The sequence below is a fragment of the Crassostrea angulata genome, chromosome 2 (genome assembly GCF_025612915.1).
Source record: "Crassostrea angulata isolate pt1a10 chromosome 2, ASM2561291v2, whole genome shotgun sequence".
Lineage (NCBI taxonomy): Eukaryota > Metazoa > Mollusca > Bivalvia > Ostreida > Ostreidae > Magallana > Magallana angulata.
In genome coordinates, this window is record NC_069112.1 from 33,976,406 (window position 1) to 33,988,802 (window position 12,397).

General features: G+C 34.9%; 2 protein-coding genes and 1 pseudogene across 2 annotated transcripts; 1 reads left to right on the top strand and 2 right to left on the bottom strand.

The window, feature by feature from the left end:
• The first annotated feature begins 8,977 nt into the window (after positions 1-8,977).
• Positions 8,978-10,097, top strand: LOC128170422 (P2X purinoceptor 7-like). The gene is made up of 3 exons (XM_052836190.1): positions 8,978-9,424; positions 9,542-9,763; positions 9,878-10,097. The coding sequence occupies exons 1-3, from the start codon at positions 9,147-9,149 to the stop codon at positions 10,029-10,031; spliced, it is 654 nt and encodes a 217-aa protein (XP_052692150.1). The 5' UTR covers positions 8,978-9,146; the 3' UTR covers positions 10,032-10,097.
• Positions 10,098-10,136: 39 nt separating this feature from the next.
• On the bottom strand, positions 10,137-10,827 carry LOC128170423 (uncharacterized). The gene is made up of 3 exons (XM_052836191.1): positions 10,664-10,827; positions 10,423-10,574; positions 10,137-10,324 (listed from the first exon to the last, which is right to left on the bottom strand). Exons 1-3 carry the CDS (start codon positions 10,813-10,815, stop codon positions 10,137-10,139), a joined length of 492 nt encoding a protein of 163 aa, XP_052692151.1. The 5' UTR covers positions 10,816-10,827.
• Positions 10,828-10,867: 40 nt separating this feature from the next.
• LOC128174226 (uncharacterized) lies at positions 10,868-12,372 on the bottom strand (annotated as a pseudogene).
• Positions 12,373-12,397: the final 25 nt, after the last annotated feature.

A 12,397-nucleotide genomic window follows, 5' to 3' on the forward strand; every position in this document is an offset into this window, starting at 1 on the left:
TGACGTCCGATTGATACAAAAATATATCCCACAATATGGCATGCCAAAACAAATAGTGTGTTAAAATTTCAAGCATCTGTGATAAATAGCTGCTGAGAAATCTTTGAGGAAAATTTGTTTGAAAATGTTGGCTAAAAATAAACAAAGTCTCCATTTAACAGGAAGTTGACACCCGATTGGTACAAAAATACATCCCACGGTATGGCATGCCTATACAAATATTGTGTAAAAATTTCAAGCATCTGCGATAAATAGTTGCTGAGAAATCTTTGACGAAAATTTGTTTGAAAATTTGGTTAAAAAATAAGCAAATTCGTCATTTAACAGGAAGATGACGTCCGATTGATACAAAAATATATCCCACAATATGGCATGCCTAAACAAATAGTGTGTTAAAATTTCAAGCATCTGCAATAAATAGTTGCTGAGAATTCTTTGACGGAAATTTGTTTGAAAATTTTGGCAAAAAATAAACAAAGTCGTCATTTAACAGGAAGTTGACGTCCGATTGATACAAAAATATATCCCACGATATGGCATGCCTATACAAATCCTGTGTAAAAATTTCAAGCATCTGCGATAAACAGTTGCTGAGAATTCTTTGACGGAAATTTGTTTGAAAATTTTGCTAAAAATAAACAAAGTCGTCATTTAACAGGAAGTTGACGTATGATTGGTACAAAAATATATCCCACGATATGGCATGCCTATACAAATACTGTGTAAAAATTTCAAGCATCTGCGATAAACAGTTGCTGAGAAATCTTTGACGAAAATTTGTTTGAAAATTTTGGTTAAAAAATAAGCAAAGTCGTCATTTAACAGGAAGTTGACGTATGATTGGTACAAAAATATATCCCACGATATGGCATGCCTATACAAATACTGTGTAAAAATTTCAAGCATCTGCGATAAACAGTTGCTGAGAAATCTTTGACGAAAATTTGTTTGAAAATTTTGGTTAAAAAATAAGCAAAGTCGTCATTTAACAGGAAGTTGACGTATGATTGGTACAAAAATATATCCCACGATATGGCATGCCTATACAAATACTGTGTAAAAATTTCAAGCATCTGCGATAAACAGTTGCTGAGAAATCTTTGACGAAAATTTGTTTGAAAATTTTGGTTAAAAAATAAGCAAAGTCGTCATTTAACAGGAAGTTGACGTCCGATTGGTACAAAAATATATCCCACGATATGGCATGCCTTAACAAACACTGTGTTAAAATTTCAATCATCTGCGATAAATAGTTGCTGAGATAAATGCGACAGAAATTTTTGTTACGGACGGACAGACAGACGGACAGACAGACAGACAGACAGACAGACAGACGGACGGACAGACAGACACACAAGGGTAAAACAGTATACCCCCTCTCCTTCGGAGCGGGGGTATAAAAATGGTGATGCAGTTGCTTAGTACTCATCAATATCTCTCAGCATATAAAGTGTGATAAAAATATATTGAATATATATTTGAAACTTAGCTTTGAAATGAACAAAACGCAAAGTGTGATGGAAGGACGGAAGACGGACATGACAAACACTCTATGCCCAAGCCATACTCATGGCAGGGCATAAAAATTATGGACTGGAATGAAAATAAGGACACATGAAGAGAGAAGCAAATAGAATGAAACATGTAAATGGATAAACAGACATTACATGTAGAGTAACTGTTTTATTACAAATATACCCCATACACCTTCACATACATCTTTTGTGACAATCACATCACTAAAATATTTTTCTTTAAAATAATAATGTCATTAAGTAAAAATAAACCTGCAAAAAGAAAATTGGTCATATAATTCACATTGCCTGGTCATATCAAAAGCATACTCTGGAAGTTATTTAAACAAAATTGTCTACAGAAAGATAAAACATTGCAATTTTAATACAATCTCCAAATTTTGTTAGCTGAAGCATAAAAAAGGTTTTTTTTTTCAAAATAAGAAGTAATAAACTTTTCCTTAAACAAGTTTATTTCCCCAACTTGATAATGTTAAATTTTGATCGTATTTGGGGCAATATTAGTGGTAGGCATTTCCTTTGTGCCTCTTGTAATCCTGACTGGTGAATACTTTTTTTTATTCCCAAATTGTATCCCTTGAATCTCTCTCCGAGAAAGTCTGATTCTTCATCGGTCCATCTTTTTTTAACTTCTTTTTCAGTGCTGCTATCCTGAAAATTGGCGTGGATAGGCTGCACGATACATGATGGAAATATAAAACCTCCCAAAATCTATCCTTTGAATCTCTCTCTAAGGAAGTCTAATTCTTCATCTGTCTATCTTTTTTTTTTCTTTTTTTACAGTGCTGTTATCCTGAAAGTTGGCAAGGATAGGATGCATGATACATGATGGAAATATAAAAGTTAAGTTTTATCCTATCATATCCTATCCTGTAGCCAATCAGAGTCGAGTATAAATTTCAGTTATTTTGCGAAACGAAAGTTGGTGTAACAATGAATTTTCAATGTCAATTTAATACGTTTTACAAGTTAATCCATTTAAGAACAATTATTATATGAAGAACGCAGTGCAAACAATTTATGCGCGCTAAAATGTCGGCGCTATTCTTTGTCAATCCGTACGCAAGTACGGAGTTACTGCGAGATTTCGATGCAATATTTGACAACGTCAGAAATATATTCTGTATTTACTTCATTTAAAATCTGCACAGTAATAAAAGCTTGAATTTAAAAACGACCAATTCGGCATTTTAAAAGATAAACATGTTCACAAGACACAGACATTGCGTCACGGTTCATATAAAGAAGTAAGGGGATAGTCTGTGGTCTGTATGGGGTCAGTTAAATGAGGTCGCCTTCAAAATCTGGGTCACCTGGGTGACTTATGACCTTGATAAATGAGGTCAATGTCACGTCACCTGCTGAGGTCAGGGTAAGGTCCACCTGGATAATGTTCAAGTCACTAACAGTTTGGAGTCACCCTGATAATTAGAACATGCTTATGTCACCTTTTCGAGGTCACCTTGATATTTTCCAATATAAATATGTACGGCATATATCACAATGTGTTTTAAAACAGCAGTGGATGAATTTAAGAACATAGATTATAAGAAAGAAAGAGAAAAGGATATAAGAAATGTTTTACAGTAGGAAGCAGCTGTTAAAAAATTAGTTGATAATTACATTGAAAGTTCTAGGAAATCTACAACTTGTGAATTTTGTAAAAATAACAGTAAAATTACCTTTCCAAAGGAAACGTCAGATGACACAGTGATCTTCTTATAGAACTTGTTGAAGGTTGATGCATTAGACCAATCAGCCACATTCATAATGTCTTTCACGGAAAGTCCTGCTTCTAAAGCTGCTGAAGTAGATGCACTTCGAGTGGAATGGGCACCATATCCACTTATCCCAGATCTAATCAACACAGACTTAATCCATCTGGCAATTGTACTTTAAGTCACTTGTTTGTGAGGTTTGAATATTGAGATAAACAATATTGAGCTACTACGCAAGTCTTTAGTTCTTTCAATATAACATTGTAAAGTTGATGTAACACACAATTTCTTACACTTAGTGTAAGTTGGTAATACTACACGTTTGGCTGGCTTGCCAGGTCTTGAGGTTTTTGTAAGTTTTTTAATCACAAAAACTGCCTTTGATGGGAGAATCTTTAAAAATTTTAGATCCAAAAAGGCAATGGATTGTCCCCTATCTGCAGACACCAAAGCTATTAAAATAGCTAATTTATATGTCAAATCCTTAAGTGACAAAATGTCATTACACGGTAATGAATTAAGAAATTTCAGAACAACTGAAACATCCCACACACATGAATATTTTGGAACGGTAGGTTTTAAATTATATACACCTTTCATGAATTGAATAACAGTTGGGTGCATTCCAACAGGAAAGCAGAACTTTTAAAAAAGGTTTTAAAGTGTGTATCGTTATCTTTTGAAAGGTATTTCCGTTTTAACTGCCCTGTATTGTTTGGTCAGGGTTGCTTCATCCGACTGAGGGACATTCTCTGTTTTAATTGTTGTTTCCGTCAAAGGGACGGTTGCTGGTTTTCCATTACTATTCAGTAAAGGCCTTAGCACGGAAGTCGTTCCTGCATCCTCCGTCTTTGCCTCAGTCTTAGAGATTTGATTATCAGAACAGGGAGTCCTTTTAACGAAATTGACCAAATTCAATAACCAACCTTTTAAAAAATAAAATTCATAAAACAACATTTGAGCAAAGTACTTAACTTAATTACAGAGATACAATGATGGACAAATTCTGAAACTTTAATCCTAAACTTTAAATTAATAATGATGGTAGAAATAAATAAATGAATCTTTCTTAAATATACCATACCTAGTAGATGGTGAAACTTGTCTGTTGATTTGTTCCCCTAAATTTTCAAATTCATGAGATGTTTCCAAATCACTGTTTAATCAACAAAATAAGAGAAAATAAATGCATGTATTTGCAAGACTATTAATCGAACACACACCTAAACCCTCACCCTCACGCACACACCCTCTCACACATGTCTGCACAGAGTTTTTCTTTGACATTACACAAACCTTGTAAGAATCGATAAATATATTTTAACGCATTAAGTTTTTAAAATTTTGTTTAATAAAAAGCTTAGATAGTTAATTTTAAAACTACGTATAACATGTAATAATTCTTATAAGGTCTTTAATTATTGTTAAAAAGTTTAACATGTTAAAAATTAAAATCTAAATGCCGGAGTTCTTGATTTTTTTCTGTAATTTCTTATAAAAGCATTTAAGAAATTATTTTTTACTTACAATAAATCAGAGAAATCCGCCCTGATGATTAGCTGCTTTCAGAAAACCGAGTGGTAAATTTGTCTGAATTAATCTACATTTTATACGCTGCAAAATTGTGTGTAGGATTAAGCAAATGTCACGCATTAAACCGATTTTTTGCGTCTTTCTTTTCTCCCCACTCCCTTTCTCTTTTTTATGGCGTCGAGCGAAGCTCGAAAGCCATCAAGGGATCATACGTCCGGAAGTTTGCAAATTTTTAAGGAGCCAAACAACTCAAATGAGTGCAAAGTTTTCTTATGTGTTTGAAGAAAAAAAGATGACATACTTCAACTTCGAGCACAACTGTTCGTCAACAAAACGAGTTGGCAGATACGATATGGTTATTGTCTTTGAAAATGTTCATATTTTATTGTAAACAATATGTCTGGGTTTCAGCGGACGAATACACCTGCACGGAGACACATGCGATAGTTAGACCTACATACTCAATTTGGTTATGAAATATTCCAGCCTGCAAAACAGATTATTTTGTATCCATATCGAATATTGACAATGCACAAAAGTTGGATCTCTCAGAAACATAACTTCCTACATTGAGCGATAAGTATATATAACCAAAAGTTATTTTTAACCAACTAGTGAACTACTTTCACCTTGTAAACAACGTGAATGGGTGCTTTCTTTTATCTTACCCTGATCTTTTCGGCCCATGTCATTTGGACCCATGTGAATTTTAAATCAAATTGATAATAAAAGACAGTGTGTTTATCTGCAGTATACAAATTACAATATATAGAATTCAACACAATCATAATTTAAATATTTAATTCTATATGAATAGAGAGGAAAAAAAATTAACTCCCAAGATATTTCTAAACTTAGATTTTTAATTAACATTCAACATTTTTTTAGGAATTAGGTGAGTCAATTTGTAATGAATTGTAATTTAATTAGTTATGTGATAAAAAAAAAAACATCATTTTTTGAGATCCCTGAAGTAAGTTTCCTCTTTTTGCTTCTTGTTTGAGTGGAGGGCTTCTGACCTCGCTTAGGTGGCATGGCTGTTTACCTAGAAATCCGCAATCCACCACGGGCCCGTACACACACACTGTACCGATCTTCCAGTAAATTCAAGTTGTATAAATCCGGATGAGAATCCATGTAGCGTCCTAAACGAGTCATAAACGAATGTCCTAGTAAACAAATCCTGAGAAAATGCGGGTCGCCCATGTTGTGACACACTTCTCCCAACCGGTACAAACCGGATTGCGCCCTTTTAATACATGTAGGACGAAAAGGCACTCACTATTAATCTGCTGGATTGAAATATTTCCACACGATTTCCAACTGAATACAATGGCAAACAGCTTAAAGATAACGGAAATAAACGTTTCACTGGAGACAGTGTGCAAATGCACACGAAACGTACAGTTTTGTCCCAAATGATCTTCTTAAAATAAAGCGTGGCGTTCTCCTCTAGTGAATGATCACGTGGTCTAGAGGAGCCACGCTGATTGATTTAAATATCATCCTACCCAGATAGTATTACATTTAGGATCTTGACCTAGAGATAGCACCAATTACATAATCTACAAATGCCGATATAGGAGAAATAGGAGACTTAATAAATGTAAACATATATCGTTTGTGATAAAAGAAGAAGAAAACACATGTCACATTAAAGGTATTATCATTAAACATAATAATAACTACTATATTTATTTATATAAGCCTATATCTGGATTTTAAACACATTTTTTTCTATCTTTATACATATACCATAAAAAAGAGATTCTTCGGCTACTAAAGTGTAGTACTTCCATCGTGTTCCTTTAAATGTGGTTAAGATCTTCACGTTGGATGTGTCAATTTCTTAATCGCATCTCGCAACTAGAAAGTCCCGCACCTCTTCTTCTCCAGAGTTCAAAATCCTTATACAAAGCATAGCGACAAAGTCAACACAGTGTCCGCATTGAATGGGATAGCCGCCTAAGCCGGCAATGGTTGGCAAAATCGCCAAATACAATCGTAAAAATAGCTTGACGACATGCATGATTCTCTTTAATATGGCGTGTCATCCACGCCAGTGCCAGTTATGACGAAGAGTCTGTCAATTGGGACTCCCCCAGAGACCCCCATGGGTATCGGTTCTTCCACCAGGACTATTGTCAGTGGCACTCCATTAACTTGGAGTCCAACAGAGACCTCCATAGATAGCAGTTCTTCCACCAGGAACAGTGATCAGGGGTTTAATTTGGAATTTTAACTGCTTCTGATCTTACACTTAGAAATTTGAATTGTTTCTAAGCATTTCTGATATCGGCTGTTTTTATATTGGACTTTGACTGTATCTGTGCTCCAAATGCATTTGACAACTCTCTTCTTCACTGGTCCAGTGAACACGGGTGTGTGTTTCGATATCTTTGTCCAAACACAGCTGATCCTCTTCCAACTGTTCATTTTTATCATCATAAGCGACGACTAATGTTAGTGGTCAATAAATAGCCAGACCCGTTTTGTTATAACATCCAGACGACATCGCGGCGGGAAATATTCGCGACGACGAGACCCTCGCAAAAATTTCTCGCCGGCGAATAATAGTTGGTTTACAGTATTATTATAATATAATTTGATAAAAGTGGTCTCATAAAGGTGATGTCTGCCACAATGAGCTCTGTAATCTTTGTTTACCTATGTTTAATTTATTGACAAAAAACGGAAAATAAATTTAATGTAAAACTAACAATGTAATAACAAATATTCCATCAAAATATTGACATGTGCAGAACGAGTGGACTCTTAGCACTTTCATGCCTCTGATTATATTTCCAATTAAAAGAATTGGATATTTGGCCAGCCAAAGAGTTAATCATGGCGCATATGCCAGCAGATTTTTCTGTGCAATAAGTTATACTTTATCAAACAGAAATTACCATCCAAAAACCATCTAATGTTGACAGTCAGTCTACTACATGGTCAAATTATAGACATAAAACACTCTAAAGGTTATGATAGGGTGTACTCAAAAAGGTTTAGTTTGTTTCATATCAGATGCATATTGGGGAGGGGATCTACAAGTGATCATCAAATTATTGAAAGTTCTGATCTCGTAAAACCTGAAAAAATATTGTTTCAGTTTAGTTACGGTATTATGGCTGACAGGGGAATAATGGTACAATACCCGTTTGCAAACCTAGATGTTTATGTAAATACTCCAACTATGCTCAGTGGAAGATCTCAACTTGAACGCAATAGATTGGTAAAATATAGTCGAATGACCTCTAAAAGAATCCATATTGACAGAATTAGACCCGTTTGCAAACCCAGATGTTTAGGTAAATACTCCACATTTGCTCAGTGGAAGATCTCAACTTGAACCCAATATATTGGTAAAATATAGACGAATGACCTCTAAAAGAATACACATTGAGAGAATTATAGGGCTGGCCAAAAGTTACAAAATTATGTCAAAAGAAATGTACCAAAAAGTAGGGTTCAACTTGGTGCTAGAATTATATATATTTGCTCTGCCTGGCAAATATCAGAGACAGCATTGTAGACAAGTATGCATGAGCCCAAGGCCAATGTATTAAACACAATGTATATATTTACTTGAAGCTTTGTTCTAAATTAATCTCAAGAGGGTGGGCAAGAATATCAATAATTTTCAAGGATATATCAATAATTTTCAAGGATATATGAATTACCAATTCATTTATTCATATTTCAGATATATTCATTTAGCATGTACATGTGACAAGTGCTACTACTAAGTGAACATTGCATCTTGTTAAATCGTGACTATAAGAATATTTACCGTCGTCCATATAGTTTTAAATGAAATTATACAATCACATTATATGCAAGAGGCAATGAATGGTCTAAAGTGTTTTTCATAAAAACTGTCCAATTTTGGTATAAGTGCACTCTTATAGTAATTTTCGTCCAAAGTTATTTCTTGAATGAAAAGATCAACAAAAGTGTACACAACAAAGAAACATTTTGCATAGCTAGAGATGTACATTTGAACATGATCATAGTATTGATGTCCAACGACTAGAACAATTTTATCATTATTCCCCCGCTCAGAAGGAGAAGGGGGTATACTGTTTTACCCGTGTGTGTGTCCGTAACACAAATTTTCGTCAAAGATATCTCAGCAACTATATATCGCAGATGATTGAAATTTTAGCACACCTGTACCTGAACTTAAAGGATTTGTGACACAATTTTTATTAACTTTATATATCCTATAAATATCTCTGATAAATCAGTTTCTGTCTGTAATTAATGTAACACTGGTCAGGTTTTACTGCATTCACTGATAACACAGAGATAAATGCAGCCTGCTGAGTCCAGCAGCTAGCGTTAATGAGCTCTGGCCATGACGTCAGAGGTTCGCCAGCACTCTCCCCACTGTTATCAAACATCACTCTCCTCTCTGTTATCAAACACACAGCAAATCATTCATTCAAGCAAGTTTAAAATAATGGAAACACTGGAAGATGAAATTCCAAACGTTGATCTTTCTGATGCTGAAAACATTAGACCGTATCAGTTTGAACCTTTGGCTAACACTAGTGAAACTCCAAGAAGTGCTACACCAGACAATGATAGTTCTGATGTAGAGGACTTTCAGGATAGACAAGTCAATACTAATTGGTAAGTTAATTATTCTGATTTTCATCAGTTTTAATCCAGATAGAAAATTATAATTATGACAACAATTTATAGAAAATCACATAATATATAAAACAAGATTTTATTTTCTAATTGTAGGTGTGAATGTGGCATTTGCATCTCCATGGCAACTCAACAAGAGTGCATTTGTTGTCAGGAAATAGCAGCAATTAGTGCAGAAGTTGAGGCAGGGGCCCACCAATGCATAACAGAAAGTCCAATATTTACAGACAATTGTCTAAATCGACATGTTTTACACGTTTCAATGTATGAATATTTACAAAATGTGGGACCAATCGATGACAATCAACCATCTCACCAGTAAGTTCTGTGAATTTATAAATTTTTGAAAATATATGTACATTGACATTAAAAAATCGTGCACCAAAACACCCAGTTTCTATATGTTTTACATTCAATGTTTTTTGTTTCCAGGGTATACAGACATCTTGCCTATAGACGGTTTGTCAGGTGGATATGGCACTTCTTAGGAAAAAGCAACAGAAAAATATTACCTGCATGTGTGGTATCCAAAATAAGAGAGACATTTCCATCAGAACAATATTGTGGTTTTAGATATGCCAGATGAAAAGCAAACAGAAAAGGCACATCTCACACAATCAGTCCTATAATTAATAAATAGTTATACATTTCATCTTGTTTGTATAATGTAGTTTTTTATAGTGTTCATAATTTATCTTCTTGCATATCTTGATGAATGCCTGCGAATTAAAGCTGCCTTCTCGAAATGTTCAAAATTCTGAGTGAGTGGCACTGGAACATCTTCATTTAGGACAGAAATATCCAGTGCAGCTGATCTATATGATGGACACTCTGAACTTCTCCGTTCATGAACAGCTTGTTTAATTATTGTCACATAGTCTAAAAAATGAAAAAAATATGCAATAAACAAAACTTATAGATATTTATAATACATGTATAGTATTCTAAAAAGTACATGTAAATACTGATTTACATACTAAATGTTGGAGGTGTTTTCTTTGGTTTGACGACTGCCTCTAATCCCTTTTTTGCTTTCGGATAAGATATTCCACACTGCAATTCACCAGATTTGGAAGTTGCCTGCTGTCTTCCACTATTTTCATTAAAATGCAGAGCTGCAACACTCAATCTTAAGAGAAAAAAAAACTATGCATGATATACATTGTATTTGCAACTGTATAGAATTATCATGCAATGTTAATGTATTTTGGTGAATACCTTGCATACATGGCCGGGTAGTAGAAATGAGTGCTCTTTGGTGCATAGTGATTCACCACGGAGTGGAACACTTCAAGGCTGTAGGTTTGGTGAGTAGGTGAAAGTTTGGCAATGTCCTTTACAAGGAAAGGGCTCAAAATGATTTCTTTCATCAGCTTGTAGGGGATCGAACCTGAAGTTGACAAAAATTATGTTAAATCTTGAATGCAACAAGTATAAATTATTTGATTTTACCGAACTGATTTTGAAAACATTACCTTCTTTAATCCATTGTCTTTCATCATTGATTGGAGCATGCTCACATCTAGGGTACTTCCTGGAGTGGTTTTCATGTTTGTTGGCAATGTGGTTGACAACAGATGCCCACTTAGCTTGCTTCAGTTCACCATCATCTTCACTTGATGAAGCTGTCCAGTGGCAATGGTTAGCAATAGACTTAATCCAAGGTCGTATTTGCTCACCGCTGACCTTTTTTGATGCTGTTTCAAGTTTCTTAGATACACCTTAGTAAAGTATAAAAGTAGAAGCCGGTTATTTAAATAGAAATTTAATGAAAATCGCAATATATTTAGAAATGCATTCACCTGAATTACCTTTTGCAATGTGCCAGACATCAAAGTAATGATTTTTCTCTGCATGACAGTCTTTCATGTACTTTTTGACCATGGAATGGCGATCAGTGACTAGTGTTTTGATGTTCACATGATCTTTTAAAAATCCCATAGCTCTTTTCAAACCTGCAAGTTCCATGTGGGATGATCCTTTGACTTCATTACTCTGCGAACAAAAAAACCCATAAAGTATATGATACAAAGTATATTTAAGAAAATTGTTTCCATCTTAGAAAATGATAGTAAATGTGCATACCTTTGGTAAAATTCCATCTGAATGTTTTACCTGAACAAGCTGAAAATCTAGAATTTTGTTCCTTTCCAGATCCATGATTGTATATGTCCCATATTTAGCAGAGTATCCGGGTGAGTCGCACCTAGCATCTCCACCTACAACAACATCTTGGCTTGGTCCATCCTTTATTTCTGTTAACAACTGGGACTGTTCAAAATCCCAGGTTTTCGTCGCAGAAGGTACAACATAATATGCCTGTAGTCTGTTGTATGTCCTAGCAGTGAACATCTGCAGGTTCATGTTCTTAAATACTTGCAATACTTTGGTAGCATTGCAGCCACTAGTCAGTATGGCAGTAGCTGTGAAAAGATTGGACCAAGGCAAAGTGTTGTGGCATGGTTGACTACTCCAAGTAAATTCGTGCCCATTTAAACATTTTGAAGATGTGTAAATGAATGTCCCTCTAAAAACTTGATAACAGGTGTACATTCTGCACTACAGTAGCGACATACAGACAACAATTCAGCTAGTGCAGTTTCACTGACTAAGAACTGCTTCTCATCCATGGGTGCTGTATCCTGTCTTAACTTGTAAGTCGCCGTCTGAACTTCCCCTTCACCATCCTCGTCATCATCAACTTCAAGGTCAGAGTCATCTGGAAGATAAAGCTCGTCTGAATCTTCCTCTTCTTCCTCAGTTGAATCTTCATCATTATCTTCAGGTTCATCACTTTGAATATCTTCCATAACTTGGTGTGACAATGATGAAATCGATTGAACTTGGGTTATTGTTTCATCTGTCTGAGTGCCAAATGATCTCTGCTTTACTTTCAATGAAACTATTCGCTCATCTGTCTGATTGGACCTTGTTCGTTGAGGAGAGTGAATA